The sequence below is a fragment of the Belonocnema kinseyi genome, chromosome 3, assembly GCF_010883055.1.
Source record: "Belonocnema kinseyi isolate 2016_QV_RU_SX_M_011 chromosome 3, B_treatae_v1, whole genome shotgun sequence".
Lineage (NCBI taxonomy): Eukaryota > Metazoa > Arthropoda > Insecta > Hymenoptera > Cynipidae > Belonocnema > Belonocnema kinseyi.
This window is the reverse complement of record NC_046659.1, coordinates 78665796-78689809: the sequence shown is the minus strand read 5'-3', so window position 1 is coordinate 78689809 and position 24014 is coordinate 78665796. Positions and strand designations below refer to the sequence as shown.

The 24014-nt window shown below is 32.2% G+C and overlaps 1 protein-coding gene across 1 annotated transcript in view; it reads right to left on the bottom strand.

Moving 5' to 3' along the window:
• LOC117169417 (nephrin) overlaps window positions 1–24014 on the bottom strand; it is a 456412-nt gene that overhangs the window by 98182 nt on the left and 334216 nt on the right. The window contains exons 2-3 of the mRNA XM_033355788.1: window positions 4541–4681; window positions 4302–4475 (exon numbers count right to left, since the gene is read on the bottom strand). Of these exons, the coding sequence (XP_033211679.1) occupies window positions 4302–4475; window positions 4541–4681 (315 nt within the window). The remainder of the gene's footprint in view (window positions 1–4301; window positions 4476–4540; window positions 4682–24014) is intronic.

The window sequence follows — 24014 nt, the reverse complement described above, 5'->3', positions numbered from 1 at the left end:
AATCCGGACGAGCTTCTGTCCTGCGATTGGCAGGAGTGTGAGAACACTACAATAGGCATTGTCATCTTTCACAAATTTCCACTCAGAACGCTTGCAGTATATTCATCATAGATATTGTTGTCGATTCTCTAAAAATGATCATTTTTCGTCCACAGTTCAATGCCTCTTAAGCGTGGCAATAATAAAGTCGACCTGAGCGGCAATGTCACTTATGCATCTTTTTAGTTTGTACGGCAGATTACCAAACCACTTTTATTATTTACGAAAAATCCAATTTATTCCGGCCTTAATATTCCTCGTTGATTAAATTACGCTCAATCAACAAATAGACTAATAAGAATGTCGTTTCTGGAATTTACGACGTGACTACAACCATTTTTCATGTCCACACTTTGCCATAATAAGCATCTGATAAATTTCTACACCCTGCTTCTGCAAAAAGTGCACAAATACCCGAGATTACGTGCATCTAAAAGTCCATAATTATGTCTCGGTTGGAAAGTCATCAAAATTATTACTATGAAGAAGTGCGTAAAAAGACATGCGTCCTGGCATGCGTCTTCGCTTGAGTGCTCTATAATAAATTTTAAACACGTGCACGCAAAATGAGAAATTATATTGCAGAGCCTATTCATATTTATTTTTTCACAATGTAATGTGAAGGTATTTTAAAATAACTCGCATATCCAGTATCATGGCACAGCTCTATAAAAGGAGCTCAACAAGCACTGTTTGGCTTTTTTAGAAAATCATGTCGCGTAAACCCTCGAGGGTGGAGGTTGAAAAAAGTTGTATCCTATTCGAGAAGTGAGTAGATGCGATAATTATTTCGATTAGAATTGTATCAAATGACGTAAATATTTTGCTCAAAACATGAAACTTAAGCCGAAACCATTTCTGACCAAAAAAAGAGTAATTTGATGGATTTCATTAAGATAATTTCTGAACTCTGGTATTTTCCATTGCACGCCTACCTTTTGGAGTTCATGCAGGCATCTTTTTGTCTTCCCCTATCACTATTGAATTTCGTCTCGAGGACAATGCGACCTCGCGACGCCTTCAGACGAGATTGAATAGCTATTGTTGGGTGAATGGTTTAACGCGAACCACAAAAAGAAGTCTAGTGTTTGACTAATTATAAAGTTTTTGAAAGGAAAGAGCAAATAGCAAAGAATGATTATTTCATTAAATTCATTTGAAATAAATAATTATATTGTCTGAATACTGGTTACGATCAACATTACTACAAGATTACTACTTTTTTATATTAAGCTAACCGACAAAAACGCGCTATATGTCCGCGATTTTTGAATATTTCCATATTATAAGTACTAAAGTATTGCACTAACAACGGCCTAATTTGTTAAAAATACGCATCTGTGGTTAACTGCACACATCATTTACAAGTTTTAATACTTAAAGTAGAGTCTTATATCAAAAAATGGCTCTCTAACGGTTGACTGCCCACAAACCCTGTAAAAACATTACAATTGAATATTTGTTTATTTTACAATACGTATAACTTATAAGAAAAATAGATTTTTTCCAAATTTTCTTTTTTTATGCATTGAAATGTTGCCTTACTAACAATAAAAACAAATATATGTTTGCCTTAAAATACTTTAACCAACTTTCAATTTCCTTCAATTTTCAATAGTCGAAAATTTTAATGTTGGAAATTTAACTGTTGAAATATCAACTGCTGAATATTCTGATGTTGAAGAAAATTTAACTGTTTAAAGTTCAATTTTAAATTTTCGATCCTTTCGAAAAAAATGTCAAGCTATTTTTTGTCCATGAACTATTTAAAATTGTAGAGAATTGAATTTTCAACGGTTGAAAATTCAATTTTAGGGTTTGTTCCATTTTCAACGGTTGAATTTTTAACTAATAGAAATCCACAAGTTGGAAACTCAATTTTATTTAATTTTTAATTTTATACAGTTGGAAATTCAAATGTAAAAAATTGAAATGTTGAAAATTCAAATTTAAAGAAAATTCAACTGCATTAAAACAAGCGTTAAGAATGTACCAATGAATAGTCATCAAATGGACTCTCAGTAGGGAATTTATGAGATTTAAAAATATCCCAATCCTAATAATCTTCTTGGTATTATTAATTGAGGGTTTGAACACTCTGAAAATATTTGGAAACCTTTGAAAGCTTTCAAGGTTTCTTAAAATGTCTTTAAATCTTCTGAAAACTCATGAAAGTTTCTCTGAAATCCCATAAAATTCTTCATAACAAATTGAAAAAAGCAGAATGTCCGGAAAAATCTCATCCTTTTTTTTAAATGATTGGAAATGCCTCGTAATTAAAACCTGTAGAAATTACTTTAAATCCATAGAGTTTCTTTAAAATATTTAAAAATATTTTGCAATCTACAGAAATTCTCCAAAACTCCTTAAAATAAAAAACTTTCTTAAATATTTTAAAATACTTCGACAATATTTACAATCTTTTTAAATACTTTGGGATCTTTCGAAATCTTTTAAAATTCCTTGACATCTTTTAAGATATTTTGAAATCACTTGAAACCTTTAGAAATTTGGTAATATCTCATGAAATATTTCTTAAGCCCTTTGAAATCTTTTAAAAAAATCGCTAGACCATGCAATCTGAACAGATTTTGGGCAATGCCTTGAAATATTCTTAAATCGCTTGAATTCTTTAGAAAATCAGTAGAATTCCTTCATATATTTTTAAGTTTCTTGCAATCTTTTAAAAGTGCAGTGAAAACTCTTGAAAGTTCCTTGAAATATTCTAAAATAGATTAAAATTCATAGTTATTTCGTGAAAATCTTTAAACTCTTTTCAAATACTTTAAAGTCTCTAAATAAATATTTAACGGGGAGAGACTGAACAAAGGCACACCTTTTAAATTTTTATTTTATTTTTTATAATTTACTGCCTTAACACATTTAATTTCTTAACAAATTGAAACATAAAGGTTCACCATATTTAAATAAAAAATAAATTTTAGTATTTCACTACAGATTATGATTAATACAATGAAAAAATATCCTGTTTTATCCAGATCCAGTCTGCCTCACTAAATGCCACACTAAATAGTTCCTGGTTTGTCATTTCTATTGTCGATTATGTATGAAGAGGTGAGGCAGCAAGAAGTGAAGGATATTTTTTCGATATAAAGTGGGCAGGATCGTAAAACAGAAACTGGATGTAGTGACTGATATGGTAGGTTGGCATGACTAAGAAGCGACTTTAGAAGGCGAAGGAAACTTGTTTTGTAAGAAGAAGACGTTTAGCGCCCGTCGCGAGTGAGGATGATACTCGTACTTCGAGTTTTCAGAGTTTCATTCTCGTATGCGACTTGCACTACACCCACGAGAGGCTCCGTTTTGCTTGAAATATTGAAGCTACATATATGACCAGTCATGACTGGAAAGCAGACTGCTGGGAATATGAAAACTAGATACTTTTTTACATACGTAGAAAGCTTTTCACCTCACCTACCCTGTTCGCTATAGCCCCCCTTTCCATTTTAAGAAAGACATTTCCTCGTCTGGAGGATCTTCCTTCAGATCAATTTTCAAAGAAAGTACTCAACATTGAGAAAAATGTTTGGTGGTCCCAAAAATAGTTTGACTGTCCCATTTAAACTATTTTGTTGGAGCACTACCTTGATTCAGCAAAAACAATTGTTGTGGACAGAATAAATCATTTTGTTGATTGAACAAATATACCTACATACTCAGGAAGCTTTTCATCTCACCTTCCCAACTCTCTTTACAGTCTATAGCTCTCTTTTCCATTTGAAGAATTCTTTGAAAATTCATTGGAAGTTTTAAAATGTTTTAAAATCCTCCAGAGGTACTTCAAATTTGCTGAAGTGTGATTACAAATTTCTTGGAATCTTTTGAAATACACTAAAGCGTTTAAAATTCTTTTAAAACCTTATGGAAACTACTTGGGAGTTTAACAAATCTGAAATCCGTTAGTATCCCTTCAAATTATTCAAACTTTCAAACTTAAAACTTTAAAATCTTTCAAAGATTTCGAAAATATCTTTTAATTTTTAATAACACCCTAAAAAGAAAAGTGACTAATGTGATCTTTTCATTTAAAAAAGTGACTATAGTGACTTTATCTTTAAAAAAATGACAATTGCTGCGTCTTATTTTTGTCTGGACTTACTCAATGTTTAGGTCCTTCTTTAATAAAATTAATGCTGTGTCTCTATCCGGGTCAATATCCGATTAAAAATGAGCTCAGCTTTTTTCTGTGTGTACATTGTATGTGATATTTAATTTAAAATGTAATCCAAATTCAAACTCACAGATAACGTTGAGATGTGCGTTGGCCCGAATGGCTTTGGTTCTGAGATATGGACCAACTTGACACTGATATTCTCCATCGTCGTTTAAAGATGCATTCGTTATCTTTAAATTGTAGACACCTACAGTTGGCTCTCCCACTAATTTTAATCGTGGGTATCCCACTACTTCACCATCTGTAATTTACAAAAAGTAAAGAAGCAAAGAGAAATTAATTTTGGGATATAAACTAGGTACTTACTTGATTGAACGACGAAGGCAAATCCATCTTTGACCCATTGAACTATTCCCACCCTATTATCAACTGCACAGTGCAGAGTAACATCGCCACCTTCCGAAACTGAAGTATTCGCTGGTCTCACTCTAAAAGCTTGCGATGCTCCTGAAACATTAAATAAATCGCACGAATTAAAATCACCATTAAAATCAAAATTTCCTTAAAAGATCTCGAATAAAAAAACTGATACACATAGAAACAAGTTCTGTTGTTTTATGGGTTAAAATAAAAAAATCGACGAAAACTTGTCCCGACAAAATTACACGCTTAGTTTTGATAACATCTTGTTTGGAATATAAGGATTTTTAGCACATGAGTTACACTGCAATATCCTATATTTACATTTTAACCAAATTTTGCTAAAGTAGAGGTAAATTTTTTTTAATGTTTGAAATTGTCGTCGTGTCCTATGGCCCCTAACTACATTTTTAAATATTCAAAAGACTTTATGCGACGTCTTAAAGCACAAATGTACGTTTTTCGGGAAAAGAGCTTTTCTTTATCATTCGTAAAGATTGAAAAAGAATTTGTAAATCGTTTGATAATTTCAAGATAGTAATACCTTTTTATCTGTATCCGCATATGGTTTTCATCGCTCGTCATCATGCCCAGTGACACTTTGTTTTTTAGTTTTACAATGAAAATAGCAGTTTTATGTATTAAAAATCTAACAACTGAATATTGACTTGATTTTTGCAACGTAGTTATGTAAAAGAAATGCAAAAATGTAAATAAAATCCGCAATTCATCAATTTTACTAACCATGTGACTTTTCAAGTCGAACACTGAAGTCACTTTTGGTTTAAAAATTCATCTCTTTTGGTACGAAACTAATTTTTTTGGTTGAAAATTACACTGTTTTGTTGAAGAAGCATACTAATATTTCGGTTTGAAATCTTAGGAACATGGTACCTCACATTAATTTTGTTGGAAAGAGTTTATTCCCCTATTTTCGTGGAAATCACCCTATTTCACATGATTTGAGAGCATTGCAGTATGCAAAGTATATATTTTTTACAACTTAGTAGATGCATTATGACGATTTTTTTCAGCTTTATGCACGTAAATATTTCTAATAATAACTCGATCAAGCAATATTTGTAATTTCGTCTCCTCTTTATTTCAAGCGTACTTTTATCAGATGTTTCTTTTCAAGAGACTCTTCGAATTCCAATTTAATATCTGTAGTAAAAATCAAGAACAATTTTTGTAAAATTGACTTAAATATTAGAGACACAGTACTCGAAATATGCGAGAAACTTTTGTGTTTCCTCTCTTATTTCTCCATTCTTAAAAAGCAAAGTACCGATGTCCTTCGTTTACTCAGCAGAGAATAAAATACTTTTGAAATTCGAGAAAGTCCGTTAAATAGAATCGTATATTTTCCTTTTATCGGTCAGCTGAATTTTAACTTATATTCAAGTGATTTCTGAAACTATTCTGATTTCTATTTTTTCGAGTGACTTATTGCTCCTGCAAACTTCGGTAATCCCCGCTTATGAATAAATATGATAGGAAATCCAGTATAAGTCTATAATGATTTTCTTATAACTTTGTTCACGATTTTAGAAAAATTAAAATAGAAAATAACTAAAAGAAAATTACGCTAAAACATTAAAAGAACTGATGCAAAAAATGGAGAAACCATAAACGAATTTCAACTAATTTCATGGGATTTTATGGGATTTCCAAACATTTCGAGTAACTCCAAAGTACGATATTTCATTGTCTTTCAAGAGATGTAAAAGTATTTCCACGAACTTCAAGAAATTTCGTCATGTTTCAAAAGATTTGAAAGGGTTTTAGAGGATTTCAAAGATATCGAAAAACTTTCCCGGGAATTTTAAGGAATCCTGAAGGATTTTAAGAGATTTTAAAAATTACAACGGATTTTAAAGAATTCTGTAGGATTGAATACGCTCAATCTAATTTAAATTCAAGAGATTGTAAATTACTTTCACGATTGCCAAAAGAAATATTTCGAGAGATTTTCAAGGATTTCAAAGATTTTTAGGGATTTAAACTGTTTGTTAAAGAATTTTAAAGAGAAACAAGTTCTAGAGAATGAGATTTCAAGGTATTCCTAGCTCAAGGTATTTTAAGGAATTTCAAGGGAATGCACAGATTTCTAGAGATTATAACGTGTTTTTTAGAGCGTTATAATGAATACGTTTAAATCAATTTATATTCAAGGAATTTAAAATGATTTCTACTTATTTCAATGGATTTTTACGATTTCTAAAGATCTCAAGAGATTTTATCGAATTCCTATATATCGGTAGGGAAAAAATTAAATTTTATTTCAACGGATTTCTACAGAAGTTTAAGGAATAAATTTAATCAAATTTATTAGTTTGGTATTTTAAACGTTTCGTACATTTTTGCGTACTTCCATATAAAATTATGGGTGACAAAAAATAAATAATTCCTTTGTAGTTTATCTACTTTTTACATTTACTTCTGCCAATACTGGTTCTTCTATAATCTATGTAGTGTAATCTATGTAATTCTACGTAATGATTTCCAATCATTAATTTCCTGTAAATCTGAAAAATTGTTATAGACCAATAGACCAATACTAATTTTCCTATAATATTTTTTCCATTAAACTGCAAATACTTTTCAGGGTAATCGTGACTCGCTCTATTGCAGCTTCGTTATACTTTCGGGGATCAAAGAGTTCATATGAGAGAAGTGAGAAAGGGAAATGTGCGGGGCGGTATAGATTTTTTGATTAATCTAGAATTCTTGTGTTGTTTATTTAAATAATCAGTTTGTTTCGCAACACTGTTATGACCCAGGTCGATGAACAATGGCTCCAGCAAGCACACCAGGCGTAGAACTTCATAAAGTCACCATGTAAGGCTCTCAGTGTTGCCAGAAGTACGGTAATTATTGTACATGTACGGTAATTTTGAGTCATGTATAACTTACGATTACAGTAAAAAAAGTACGAAAATTGTACGGAAATTTCGAACGAATATTAATTACATTTTACATGCTTTTAATAACTATTTTTAAGTTCTCTTCCATAATACATTTGAATCTCCCGCCATATTTCACTAAAAATCCCAAATTGCTGCATTGTATACCTTTTATCACTTTATCCAAATATAGTAATTGTACGTAATTGAAAATCAAAAAGGGCATCGCTTTTCATGTCTTAAATTAAAAAAAAATACGCCTATTGAGGGGTTGAGAAGACCCCAAAAAAAATGAAAAAAATAGGAAATACCTCTGATTATATAATCATTTTTCATTGTATTTTTCCTATCAAATAAACCTTTAAAAAGCAAAATCGCGTATTTTCTTGATTAATAAGGGGATGATGTGAAAAATGATTTTATAATTAGTGGTATGTTCTATTTTTTAATATTTTCAAATCTTCTCAAAACTAAAAGGGGATAATTTTTGAACTTAAAAAAAAACGAAAAGCGATGCTCACTTTGGTCCATCTTATCCTTTTCTTGATAGGTCCTGGGTATGTATACGTTAACTTCTGATAATGGCTCCTAACCTGACGATAACTTTCCTATACCCTCGTTTATATTCCTGGCTATCTCTTCATCGACCTTTCAGTCAGTGGTAAATGAACTACGAAGATAGAAGTACTTATCAACTTGCTATATCAACTCATTGTCTAAAGCAATGCAGCATACAGCAACTGTGTTGCTGCATAATGTTGCATACCCTTTCCCTCAAATAATATAATTTTTTTTTTATTCGCGTTAATTTAAAATTCCATAAGATCTTTCGCAATCTCATGAAGCACTTTTCAGATACATAAATTCCATCTTTGGCAATCCCGTACAATTTTGTATTCAATCAATTGCAAAAATAAAGAAATTTTTTAGAAGTTGCTTTTAAATTAATTAATTCTACAATTTGATCCGTAGTAAAAATTCTTTTTTATGAAAATTTTCTATTCTAAAGAAAGTGTAAGACAAGTAACATATGAAAAGATATAAAAATTTAAGAATGAGCGGTGTCAAGATACATTTCTAGTGGAGCATTGTTCAAGCGAGCACTTTCAAGAGCACTTTCAAGAGCACTTTACTCGACGGAATGAATATTCGAGAACCAACATACAACACAAATGCCAGAATAACCTCTCTTCTATTTTTCTTTTATTTTTTTCTCCTACGACCTCATATTTTGTCAGCGTGAAATAGCAAAGAATTTTCCTGCAATGTAGCAGTTCGTTCTCTATCTCTCTGAGAATTTGGATTTCGAAAACCTAGTTTTCCTTTCGTCTATCTTACCCGTATATGATACACGGTTCATTAAATTTTGGAATTCGACTCGCTTGATTTTATTTTTCCCTGTTGAAAGTTCCAACTGCTTCAAATTTTAGAAGCCATCTTTTGTGTTCTGAAATATTCGAGAATATTTGAAAAGTTATAACGTATTGGAATGATCTAGATTATTGTGCAATTCAGGAAAATTTGAGAATTTTCTTGAACATTTGAGAAATGCTTGGTATTATTTTTAATAACTTGAAATTGTGTTTTATCTCCAGAATGTTCCTCCATCACTGGCATATTCTCATGAAATTCCGAAATTTTCTCGATTTTCTAAAATATTCGAGACTTCTACATGTTATTTGCAATTTTGGAACATTCTTTAATTTAATGAGATTTTAAAGACAAATTCAAAATATTTAACAATGTTCTTCAAGAATATGAAATCTTATAGAATGCTCTTGAATATATTGGAATTTTCTAAAATAGTTTAGAATTTTAATATACATTTTGAGAATTTCAACGTTTTTTCTAGGATGTTCCAGAGATTTTAGACCATTGCTTAATAGTGGTAAAAAATTGAAAATCAGGTAATATCTTCTAATCGGTCTTTGAATTCGCAAATTAAAAAAAAACCTATAGGTAAAAATAGGGGTAACAAATAATATCCAACGGTGACTGAGTAATAAACAAATGCCATTTAATTTTCATTTACTATTAGTATACTATTTTCTTGATAATTTGCATAAATTTGTATTTCCTTAGTGTGATAGGGTATATTTCATAATCGATTTGGACGCACTTCAACTAGTTCGATAATAATTGAAGAAGCACATTCAAAGGATGCTGCTGCACAACGCAAAATTGGATTGGCGTATGCATCGTATTACGCGCACCAGTTCACGGCAAAATGGGGAAACTTTAGACTGCATAAAGCCATGTCTCGCAAAATGTATCTTGATACGGAGCTTTACGAAATTGCGACGCCGCACTGATCTTTACGCAAATTACGCTAACGTCCAGTCCTCTCGTTCATTCCATATTCGCGCCTTGAAACTGCCTTAAAACCAGAGATGGAAATTTCGCAAAATAAGAAGAAAATGAGATGCTTTATTAAATTCATGAAATATCAAAATTCCAAATTCTTCTTAATTTCAAAATGATCATGTAAACATTTTTAGTAAAAAAAAACTTGCTGAAACTTGATTTTACAAAGGAATCTGTCGAAGGGTGATTATGCAGCCTCTTCAAATAAACCAGTAAGATCTCACTGTTTGAAACAGTCAGAAGTGTGTCACTGACCATCAGTGAGAATTTACTGGTTCTCTAACTGGAATTCCGTCACTGGTTTAATCAGTGAGGTACAGTGGTTATTCAGTGCCAGTAGACATCTGTTCGCACGTGCTGTCGTCCATCAGCCAGTTGTAGGTATGTCCCTTATCATTCATCACTTTTGTGCTAAAATTTTAAAAATTATCTTTTACAAATTACACTTTACCCTCACAAAAAAATGAGAGCCGGACTGCAATAAAATAGGATATAATATATTGCGCTTAACTGTGGGAAGGGCCATCATTATGTTAACGTGTCGCTTATTGCAGTCAGGCCACATTTATTTATAACACAAACACTAGTTTACAATAAAATTTGTTTTCACGGGAGAAATGCAGACTCGTATCAGCGTGAATCATGTCTTGATCACTGATTGAATCTATCATTTGGCGTCATTCAGTAATGCTGTTTTAGTTGAGTTACTTACTCGTTCGCCTAGTCAAAGTCGCAAAATCACTAGGTCATCAATGATAATTCCAAATACTGATTCAACGAGTGACAATTTCACTGATTAAGTTTAGAGACAATTTTGGCAACAGAAGCTTTTCTTGCAAAAATCTGAAATCAAAATAATGGATCTTCAACTGGAATAATTACATTTTCAGTTTAAAAATTAATTTGTAGCGAAATAAAACTGACTTTTAACTAAAGAGAAGAGTTTTCAACTAAAATGATGAATCTTCACAAAAAATGATTGTTTAGCAAAATGGTTGAAAATTAATCAATCAGTGTAATTTTCAACAATAAAAAAAACAATTTTTAACAATATAGGTGAGTTTTCGACCAACGAAGATTGATTTTCAACTAAACGGTTGCATTTTTAAACAAAAAGATGAAATTTCTACTAAACAAGGTAAATTTTTTAAATCAAAAAGATGAATCTTCAATCAAATAGTTGGTTTTGAGGCAAACATTAAAACTATCAATTATCAATTTTTCGAGTATTTGAGAGAATTTTTCTTAGACCATGATAACGCGACTTTTTGTGAAAATTTCATTTGATTAAATTCTTTCGATTTGTTTATTTTGCAATATTTTCACAGAGATAAAATGTTTCAGCGGTTTGATATTAAATTTGCAATTTCTCGGATTTTTCACCAAATAATTGTGTGATTAATCAGAGCTGAGGTATAGATATTCTAAAATTATTCAGAGCTCACTGCCAGGGCGGAAATATAACGAGCCAATTGTTCTTCGGCTGAAGTCAACGACGATCGCAGTTTTAATACCACTTTCTAGAATAAGTCATTTTGTTTCATCTTTTATTATTAATTTCACTTTGAAATTTCACTTACGGTTATAATTAGCAGATTACACCAAACTGAAGTAAGTTACGGCCAAACTACTGAAGCTAGTACGGCTTTGTAATTCCTAGAATTTCTGGCCCATGCAGTTTCTCAGGGGACAGGGCAAGATACAATTGCGACTATAGCCTGGCAAGGGACGCAGTGCGCGAGTACCCAGTGGAGTATATTGCGCAATATTATGCATTTCTATTGGAAACCGGTTCAGGCGGTTCTGGCTGTTTATGTTTCCAGGATAGTTTCGGTCGGCTTTCCGTCCGACGTAGAATAAATGGGATAGAATGAATAGGTGATCAGAGTATAGAGGGGGCATTGTTTTGAAAAAAGTTTTTTTTTTCGTTTTGAAGTAGGTTAATTTGAAATATAGTACAATCGTAAGCACAATCTTTAAGCAGTTTCACGTACAGCTTATCATCCGCATTTTCAGCATCCCTGAGGGTCTCGAAGTGAAAACTACACGTGGCACTGTGTCACGTGTCATACCTTACTATTCTAGGGAATTTTCTAGCAAGTTGACTTAATCCCGTGGGACATTTCTCCGGAACGTGAGTAGAACAACCCCCTCTTTGATATTTAAAGTTACTCGAGAGCGTGACTTCAGAACCACGATTCACTCTAAATGCCTCTCGCTCTTATCATTTTCTTGACACATAATTTTCCTTAAACATAAATTCTCTTAAGATTAAGATTCGAAATCTGCAAATCTGGTAAAAGTGACTCAAATTTTGGCAAGCAGATTATTTTTTTAGAAAGACATTATTTTAAAACTTTCAGACTTCACACTTTTCCCCTTATTTCCATCTTTCCCCCTTTTTTTTAAAGAATTCGTATTTTTCCACTGTTTGCAAGAAATTGCGCACTTTTCCTTGTTATACTGCTTAAATGTGAACTGAATTCATAGGACGCAATTTTATTATTTTGGAAGAAAATTAAATTATTTGGTTTAAAAATAACTTTCTGGTTCAACATGCATGGTATATTTATGGCTTAATAATTCAAATATTTTGTAAAGAATTTTTCTTTCTTATTTGTAAATTCAACAATTTGCCTAACATTTTTTTCCATCTTGACTGAAAAAACTTTCTTGGTTAAATTTGATTCTTTTTTGTTTGTAAATTCGACTATTTGGTTGAAAATATAATAATTTGGTTAAAAATTCAACTTTTTTACTAGTTAAATATTAGTTTGGATGATATTGTGTTTATATTAGTGAACTTTGGATCATCTAAATCTGGAAATCTTTGAATTTTGGAAGTGATCCGAATTTCGATTCACCCGAACTTTGGAACCGCATTAATTTTCTAAATTTTTTAAATTTGGAAGCACACCCATTTCAGAGACCAAATATAAAACCATTTATGTACCATTAGAAAATAATTTGATAAAGTTTCTCGCCTTGAACACATTCAACTATAAAATGAATGAAGAAAAAAGATTTTTTCTGAACACAGAAAAATTTCAATGTCCGGAAATATGTGAGGTAGTACTCAACGTTCATTTTCACCTCTGAAATCAAGATCCGTCTGAATAATATCTGACAATGCGTCGCTCTTATAGCCGCATAATAAATCCCTCTGGGCTTATAATTGAAGTAGTCGTCTTACAACAGGGTGAAGCGCGACGAATTAACGAGCTATGTAAATCCTGCGTACATTCGCACACATTCCCATTTAAATAGTAAGTGCATAAACACAACCTTAATAATATAGGGTTATTTTGTATGGGCATAACAAAACCGAGAATTGTGCACTGTTTTTGGATTTTCAAAGTTAAGAGCTGTATTTATGTATATTTTATGTGCAAAGGGTGCAGGAGAAAAACTCCTTTGAGTAAAGAGAATGCATTATTTCTTAGGAACCGTTAGAAAACTACGTCACGATATTTTCAACATTTTAAATGAAATTTTTTCTTCGGTTTCATTTGATAAATCCCTAAAATAAAAGACAGAACATACAAACATAAACATAATATTTGAACAGACTTCACAGCTCAAAATTCTATCAAAATAGAGATGAAGAGGGTGATTTATTGCGAAAAAAGGGAATAAATTCTTTTGAATAAAAGTGATGTGTAGGTACAAAATTATATTCAATATGAAACACTTAAGATTTCAAGTCGAAATATATACTGCATTTCTAACAAAATAGTTGAATTTTCAACCAAAAGAGATTAACTTTCTGCGAAGAGAGATGAATTCTAAAAGAAAGAGTTGAACTTTCAAGCCAAAAAGACGATTTTTTTTTAAAGTTACCAGGAAGATTATTTTGTAACCCAAAAAATGTGGATTCTCAATCCAGGAAGAAGAATTTTCAACAAAGCAGTTAAGCTTTCAATAAAAAAAGATGCCTTGAGTTCAATTTTAAACAAAATAATTTAGTTTTCAGCAAATCAGTCAAATTTTTGACCCCGTAGTTCAATTATTCGCCTAATAATATGAATTTTCTATCAAATTCTTCAATGAACAAAAAAGTAATTATTAAATAAACATTTTCATTTATAATCATATAGTTAAATTTTCAAGCGAAAGTCAACAATTCTAAATAATATAGTTGAAATTTTAAGGCCTAAACGCGAATTTTTTAAAGAACAGGTGAATTTTCAATCGAAAAGTCTAAATTTCCTATCTAAAAAGACGAATGTTAACAAAACAGTTAAATTTTCAATAAAAACATTATTTTTTAAACAGAATAGTTAAATTTCAAACAAAAGAATCAAATTTTGAACAAAATAATTGAATTTTTAATCAAAAACAATCATATTTTTTCCAGAAGATTAACTTCAATCCATAAGTGTGATTTTCTAACCAAGAAGGATGAACTCTGAACCAAAAATATTACACCCAAGCAAAAACGGAATTCCCAACAAAAGAGTTGAATTTTCAACCAAAGAGATGGATGAAGTTTTAACCAAGTTGTTAAATTTTCAATCTCAAAAGAAAAATGATTTTAAATACATTAGTATATTTAATTCATGATTATCCGCTGTAGGTTGCATTATCCCATGCAGGGCGATTTGCGCTCGACTTTTCAATCAAAAACAATTAACTTTAAACGTAAGATAGTTGGATTTCCTTATTGGGTTCTATTAATTTAGTTTTCATTCAAGGCAATAAAACGAGTAAAAGGGGACAAAGGGATAGTTTCTAGAAAACAGGGAAAAAAGGAATTCCTTAAAAAGGGGTAAAGAGGAGAAAGGAGTAAAGGGGGAAGTTTGTTAAAAAACGGGGAGGAGTCTTTGAAGAAGGGGTAAAGAGAAGAATAGAGCAAAGAGAGTGAAACCTATATTAAATGCTTTACTTTTGAAACAAAACTCACTTATTTTCATTTTTGAAGAACTTTAAGAAGTTTTGATTCACATTTATAGTTCTCATGCGTGATATCATATTCTGCGTTGTAAAATATTATTTATATATTATATTCCCTGTAAAATATTATTTATAAATTATATAAAATCAACGAAAGCAAAAACTCGGGCGACTTAGGATATAATATAACCAACCCTCTGTCAAATTTAACGGAATAAGAGTTTACTTTCGTGCACTTTTCAGGCAGTCAGCATATACCCTGCAGAAAAGCAAGCCACAGTGGTAAACACTTCAGAGTGAAGATACAAAAGAAAAAGAGAGATGGGAATATATTTTTAATTATAGTAATTTCACTTTACCTAGGGGAGTCAGAAAGGAAAGGTAGCAAAAGAAAAGAAGCTGAGTATCAGAAAAAATTAATGCTAATTGCAATCTGACAGAGCGAGGTCATTCCGGGTCATTCCCAGTTTACAGAATTTTCTCTGGGAATAGAAATTTAAAAATTGAAACTTCCTATGTCGAAATTTTTTAAATTAAGTTTTCAGAAATGAACTACGCATTAGTAGCCTTGTAATTGAAAATTAAGTAAATTAAAAAGTGTTGCAATATTTCGCAACGTTATACAGTTATTGTCGCATATTTTACCTCACATGAAAGTAAAAAGAAAAAAATCCATATAACTTTTCTTAACCCTTAGATGGCACACTGGGGTCAAGAATAAAAATTCATGAAAATCTATTTGAAATTGGTACAAACGGCCTGTCACGTTAGCCAAGTACCCCCTCAAAACCCCCACAAAATGTCATTTTTTGCTATTCTTTAACTTCTTCCATCTTTTTTCATATTTAAAATAAATTTTGAACCAAATAGTCCAGATCATTCTCTAAAGTTACTATCTAATAGTGTGTCAAAAATTCAGCTACTTAAAATAATAAATTGGCTCTTTGTGGGAAGCCTTTTTCGCTTGGGGTAAAAAAGACCCCAGTGAATCAGTTACGTTACGCCTCGGGAAAGGCACGATAGAAGGGTTAATTAATCAATATCTACCTAAACCATTGACATCAATTAAATATCCTCAAAACGATCACTATTTCAGGATAAGGTATTACAAAATCATGTGGAAAGATTCCCCGGAAAGTGTACCACGGAAATTCCAGCTGGAAATTCTACGGAAATTCCGGTTAGAAATTCCGTTAAATTTCCACAGAAATTCTACTAACTTTACCTCTGCAACTCACAGCCTGTAATGGACTCTGGAACTTCCTATAAAATTTTGCTATCAGTAACGCTACCCCAGGTCGACTCTGGTAGGTTACGACCGTTGTCCCAACAAATTTAGTTTGCACCAGGTGCAAAAAATATTTCTTCCTAGAGGAATTTGAGTTCTAAATGAACCTTAAAAGCCTTACACTCATGAAAAAACTTGGTTGGTTGCCTCGAAAGTTCATTTAGAAATCAACTTCCTCGAGGGAGATGCATTTTTAACACCTGGCGAACTTGGAGGTGATTGTCTAATGACGAGTCATGACAAAAATTGGCTGTTTGCCTTCAAGGCTCATCTAGAACTCAACTTCACCAAGGGATATGTATTTTTTTATACCTGGTGCACTTGGAGGTTATTTTATAGTGACGGACCATGAAAGAATTTATCTGTTTGCCTCCAGGGTTCATTTCGAACTCAACTTCCTCGGGGGAGATGTATTTTTTCAACCTGGTGCACTTGAAGGTTATTATATAATGACGAGTCATGACAAAAATTGGCTGCTTACCTACAAGGTACATTTAGAACTCAACTTTCTCAGGGGAGATGTATTTTTTCAACCTGGTGCACTTGGAGGTTATTGTATAATGACGAGTTATGACAAAAATTGGCTGTTTACCTGCAAGGTTCATTTAGAACTCAACTTCCTCGGGGGCGAAGTATTTTTTACACCTGGTGCACTTGGAGGTTATTGTGTAATGACGAGTCATGAACAAAATTGGTTGGTTGCCTCTAAGGTTCATTTATAACATAAATTCTTCGAGGATGAAATATTTTTTGCACCTGGTGCAAACTAAATTTATTGGGATGGCAGTCGGGATCTACCGGAATCGACCTGTGGTAGCGTTACTGATAACAAAATTTTATGGGAACTTCCAGGGTCCATTACAGGCTGTGAATTGCAGATGGAAAGTTAGTAGAATTTCTACGGAAATTCAACGGAATTTCCGTAGAATTTCCAGCTGGAATTTCCGTGGAGCACTTTCCGGGGAATCTTTCCACGTGGGAACTGATTAGCTTAAAATTTTAAATGGTTAATTAACTTAATATCCTCATTATAAGGCTCACAAATCTTAAAAATGTGAAGTACATACTAAAAATGATACAACTTAGACAACAGAACATTATCAATTTCAAAGAATTGTAAACTGAACAAGAGAAATTGCGCTAATTAGAATTACAGAGATATAAAGAAAAATAAAGATCATTTTTCAGTCTAATAACATGCAAATAAAGTATTCTTGCCCAATGAAAAGTCGACAAGGTCTTGAATGCAAGAGCAGTTTCCTTTATACATTTGATGAATTCTTCATCGTGTAGAAAAGACCTTCGAGTCTTTCATTTCAAATGCAGAAGAGATTATAAAATGGTTTTCTTTGATAATTCCTATCAAAGGATTGTGGAAAGAAGAGAAAAGTGTAGAGGGTTAATCAGGATAACAAGCCGACTTCAAAGGTTGATACATAGTAGTTGCATCCCTTAATTATGAAAATGGTGAATTATTATGACCATGACGATCACAGCGAGAAGCTGCTGGACCGGTTACGGATCCTGTGATGAATACAAAGAGTAAACCCGCCTTTTTATGAAACAAATACGCTTTCCTGTCGCTAGATTTTCCTTTATAGTGTCTACTATCATGCATAGAAGACGTGATATGTGTTTTTGCTCTTGGTAATAACTGGTCTCTATGAAGTCGTATTGAATTTTTTCGTAAGTCTCATTTTCCGAGTTCATTAGTCTTTTTAGTGTCAGACTTAATTAATTACAGCGGTGTTAATTGCGAAGAAGAAAGAATTCCAAGCTTGAGTATGTGCTTTAATTAAATGATACTGTGAATTCATATACACATCTTAGACAAAATAAATGAGTAAATTAAAGTAGCTAAAGAAATATGAGATTAGAGAGGTATGCCTTATCCACGTGTGGACGGAGTAGTAGTACTTTTTCTGGAAAAAGGGGATTAAAAGAGGATTTAATTTATTATTAAAAAATTTTTATATCGTAGTAGAAACATGGGAAAGAAATCAGTTAAGATGGTTCGGGCATGTTGAGAGAATGCCAAATGAACGACTAACGAAACAAGGGTATCAAGATAAAGTAAATGGCAGCGTGCCCAGAGGCGGACCCCGGAAAGAATGGTTAGAATGTGTGAATGAGACCCTAGTTAGAAGAGACATAAGAAGCCACAGGAACACGAGAGCCTGCATGAAAAAAATGCTTAGACGTAAAAGAAGCTAGAGAAGTATGCGAGGACAGCAAAGTATGGCGGCAAATAGTTAATAAAAAGACTGTCAGAAGAGTGAATGACGTCTGAAACAAAGACATTGGATACTAATGGACCCAAGTGGGTCAATCTAAAAATGTTATAACCCTTCCTCACATTACTCCCTTCCCCACCGAGTGAGTCACATCTACTCCGAAAGGGAAATGGCTTAATGGTATAATAATAAAAATAATAATAATAATAATAATATTTGTATCACGTGAATATTTAACGAAAATGGCTTCTAACAGTAGCACCTTCTCTAGTAATTTTTTTATTAATACATTTTTTAGCAAGTATTAAAAAATCAGTTGAAAACTTCCGAGATTTCTACTCATAAAATACATCAGAAAAAAATCCAAGAAGATCAAAGATTTGAAGAATTTAAAGAATTGAAAAATACATCAGAAATCAAATTCAAAAATGATAATGCTTGAATGATCAAAAATGTATTTTTATCAGTACATGGATTTTGATTCACTTTTCCCATATATTTTTTTCTAGTGTACTCTTTTCAGTACAGGACTCTTGAGTTTTCAATATATTTTCCTAAGTAAGCTGGAAAGAAAGAATTTTAAAAACACAAAAATGACTATTTGAAACGTAATACAAAATTAATAATTAATAACAACATTAAAACGATGATTTTGTTCAAATAAGTAGTTTTCTAGCATTTAAAACTAAGCCATATAACAATTAAATTGAAATTTATTATACTTATCAGGGAGTCCTAATATACGCTACTTTTTTGCATATTATTTCCTATTTTCCAAAAATGGTTCCTTTAGAAAGTTCATTATTTTTTGTTGAAAAGTCTACTGTTATATATTGGTTGAAATTTGTTGTCTTCCTTAATTTAAAAATATTTTTTTGGTGGAAAAATAAAATATTTTGTTCAAAAGTCGGTTTTTTTCGATTACTTTTTGGCTGAAATAACTTATTATACTTTTTGTTAAAGATTCATCTACATTATTAAAAATACAATATTTTTACATGAAATATTAATAATAATTATTCTTATAATATTAATATAATAATAATATTATTAATTTAAATTTAATAAAAGTGCCTACATTAATTCTGTTAAAAGGAATTTATTCCCTTATTTCGTCTGGTTTGCCAATGTATTGAATGTATGCTAATGATTCTTAAAAATACGTAGAAAATTTGTAAAACAAGGAGAAAAGGGGGAAATTGGGTCAAAACTCTCGATTTTGTGTGTTGTAGGGAATTTTTCAAATATAAGGGAAAAAAGATTGTTAGGTAAAAAAGGGAATAGACTGTGATACCTGCGGTAAGTAAGAAGTAAAATTGAATGAATTTGAAGATAAAATGAATTCTTGAATGTTAATTAGAGAAGAAATAATGCCTAGATATGGATGGTGTAAAGGATAATTTGAATTTCAGAATATTTCGCTCTAATTAGTTTTTACAGTTCTTAATTCAGCTTTCATAAGAGCAAAAATACAGGATAATTCATGCGATAACTTTTTTCCCTGGTTTATTAATGATGTAGGAAGCTCGAAGCAGGTCTGAATCCGGTTTTGGCACGAGATACGGTCCACTACACGTATAGTTGTCGGTACCTATCGTACTCAGAAGGAAAATACTTATCAAGATGCAGTTGCCGACCCTTTTATGTTCAGATGATTCCCATTCAGACTATAGAATCCAACCAAGCCACGAGCACGAAAAGAGGACCTTTGGTAAAAACTTTGTAACTAATTTTCTCAGTTTCATGATCTCAGAGTTCTGTGGCTTCAAAAGCTCTGAGAAGCCTCAGGGTGCTTTCTGCTTCAGCCAGGATCGGCAGTTCGATTATCGATAAGAGTGAAAAAGTAAATTAGCTCATCGCAAACTTGAACGAATTTGAAACTTCTTTCTTTTCACTTGGCTTTTCAAGAAAAGTATAGAGAGAAGTTTTCTAGGAAAAGTGTTCAAGGGAGTTAGAATGGAGTCTGGTTCTGAGCTTTAAAGCACTGTTGAAGATGATGTCAGCTGATTGGGGTTGAGTTTTATAGTTTCAAGTTGTCCCTTTTCTTTTTGCCTTCACGTTGTTGGTAATTCTTTTTTATTCAAGATAATTTTCCGAATTATTCTATAAGTGAAAATCAACCTTGTAATCAGACTAAAGATTCTACAAATATTCGGTGTTCAATGAAACCCTGAACAATCCTAATGATATTATAGAAAAGTACATATTATCCAATCTCTGATATTATTCTAAAACATTTCAGAATATTCTCCGAAAGTGAAAAACATTTCAGAGTTCAAAGATAACACAGGCCGATCAAATTTCAAACCCGGAAAACCCTAGAAAGACGACCATACCTGCTCCAAGATTTTTAGTTCACTGAATCCAAATCTGGCCTCAGAAATGTTCCATCACCCTATGTTTCCGAGATATCCTAACCTAAAAGTGCGAAAAACATGGTTTTTCGCTATATTTGAGAACTTTTCTCAACGTAAATACATTTTTTTTCTAAAAACCAATGACTGTATTGGAAACTACTACTCTCACACTTCAAAAACCTATTTTCTTTTATGATCCTGAAATTTGAAGTACTTTAAATTGCTTCGAATTGCCAGATTTGGATTCAGCGCACCAAAAACCTTTGGGTAGGTATGGCCGTCTTTCTAGGTTTTTTTCTTTGTCGGCCTGTGTAATTATAAAAATAGAAAAAATTCCGGAAAAACAGAAAAAACTGTAGAATATTTTTTATCTGTCTAGAAAATTCAGATCCAACATTCATAAATATTCTACAATATGCCGCAATATTAGAATATTCCAGAACATTTGAGCACATTCGAAAATATTCTAGAATATACACGAATATTCCCGAATTGCTGTCGAGAATTCTAAATAATTGAGAAATATTGGAGAACTGCAAAATCCCGTGTGGAAATAATTCATGGCGCTATACTGTTCTAGCCTAGACCGCCACTTGTCTATACTGGCGTTATCTCGAGAAACTATGCTGGGGCAGTGCGCAAATGTAACGCTCCAATCTATTAGCCGCTATCTACAACAGCGGTGCTGGCGCGTTCTAGTGAATCTAGTAAAATCTAGTAGATCTATATGCAACCTAGATTGCAAATTTAATACTTATTTTTATAATTAAATCATTCCTGACATAAAAGCACTATGAGCTACATTGAGAATATTAACAAATTCCAGATTTCTGTAAGAAAAATGGAATAGAGCTCGTATGTGCTTTTTTGACAGAATGTTTCTAAATGTTATTGATAAAAAAGAAAATGTCAATTGTAAATATTTTGGAAACAGAAGCCAACCTCAAAATTGAATTCCCATTTTAATCCATAAATATTATAATGACATATTTTTTAAATCATTAGGGCCTATTCCTGCATTGAATCAAATTTTTATTCGAGGTGAAAAACTATTTAATTTCAATAGCTTTTAATGTGAGACGTTTTCTTCAGATGCTGGGGTTAGAATAAATAAAAAAAACACCTTATACAAAAACTATTGGAATTAGCCAATGTTCTACTCCGAATAAAGATTTAATTGAAAAGAGGACTAAGCTCTGATTATCTAGAAAATATGTAATTCTAGTATTTATGGAGTAAAATGAGAAAATCCAACATTGAGGTTGGGTCTTGATTCCAACGCCCTTACGTCGAAAAAGGATCTGGAAAACTGCAAACCTCGTGGTCGCGAAACGAAAAGTATTCACACTGAATGGCGGCGTGGCAAACACCTGATTCTTGCAATCCGGTTCCCGTCATTGCTGCTAACATTTTTGGTAGCAGTTTTGAAATTGCACTGCATGATGAAAGTTGAGTGTTGTTGGTAGCAGTGCATAATATTTGAGGTTAGGAAATATATTATTTTAATGTAGATGAGTACTGGATACATGTCATGCGAAAAGGAAAATTACTTTCCTAGAAAACCTAACGATAAAATGTCTTCATTCAGCAATAATTTTTTATATTAGCTTTGTCTTTCATTCAATAGTTTACCAATAAACAATGTATAGTGCGTCAGATCAATCGATATTCAGTGATGAATTAAATTAACATATCTGCGCTATGAGACAGCACTGACAACACAGGCAACTTTATTTCTTCTATTTCCCTTGATTTGAGCACTGCAATAAATGTAATTTGTTATTTTTTATTAATTAGTTTTTAATGACGCCTTCTTTTTCAAAGTCCAAATAGAAGTACTTTTTAGAGCCAAGCTAGATTTTCGACGGAATTTTTATTTTAATGTGATGTCAATTTCTGGCTAGCGACATTAGTGGGTCTAAATAGAACTCCGTGATGGATTTTTCTATCTAGCAGGTATAGATAGCACCAAAAGAGCGCCAATCTAATTCGGCGTGAACAGACAGCCACGAATAATCCAGTAGTGGCGCTAGAATAATTCCAGTCTGCCAGGAATTATTTCCACACGGGATAATTAAGAACATATCATATTCAAATATTTTTAAATACACACAATTTAATACTGATGTACACTGTTAGCAATGTTTCGGAAAATTTCGACACATTTAGGATAATAAAGTAACTGAAATTTACGAAATTAGGTTTGCGGAAAACGAAATGTAGCAACGTTTATATTCAATTAAATAAATGTTTATTATCATTCTGGTAACAACCTATTTTCTCTGATGTTGAATGATCTCAATCGTGAAAAGGATACGAAATTTACACGAGAAGAAGAAACGGAAAAAAGTGCTAAAATCAGGAGTAAAGGAAACGACCTAGAAGCTCGGTTGATGAGCGAATTAACTTTGCAATAAAATAGTAACAAGACACTGCGATCACCTGTCTCGCAAATGAACTTCTAAAAAGGTACATCAGGCCCGCTAGGGATCAGCAACAGCTGCGTGAATTAATAATGAATCCAGGTTTCAATTAAATGGCGAGTTCGCTGTTTAATTAAAATGAGGTCCTCTTAATCAGATAGGTTATATCTGTAATTTTGAGTCGTTCCGTGGGCTCATTAATTTTAATATAAATTTGCAGCATATATTTTCCTTAACAATATAAATTATAGTAAGAGTATATGCAAGCGAAGTTGGTATGTAAATGACTACACGGTAAAAAAATTGAGCTGTGACAGGGATATTATTCCTTATTATAGCCAAACATTAGGCTCAAAACGAACGAAGGAATTTAGAAAGATCCCTGGATTAGCGAAAATGAATATCCTTGACCATTTTCCATATACCAGGGATATCGTATAGTCAAACCCCTAATAAGTATAGCTATAATAGGGATATTAAAAATAGGTGTCTGAAGCAATTGTCGGAAGAGCGCCGATGCATTATGGGAGCAGCGAAATAAAATAGCGACGGTCTAATCGGGACCAGTGACAGTTGACATTTACTTTGGACAATTAAATGCTTTTTACCACTTAAAATGTGCGCGATTGTTAATATTAAATGGAGTTTATGATGCAGTAATAATAATTTTCATTTGTTTCGATTGTAGGCGATAACTATATTGAAATATCAAGAAACGCGATAAAAACAACAAACTCGACCTTCAAATGCATTACACGGATTTCAGGGAAATTCATTTTCGCGATATCAGACGAAAAATTGGCTACTGTAAGTTAATATATTTCTATAACTAAATTTTTTTTCTAATCTGAAGATATGAGGGTAGTTCAATAAGTCCTTAGAATGACCAACATATGGCGCGCGAATCGCTCCAAATCATCTGTTTTCAGTCAGCACCACTCCCGACTAGATATAT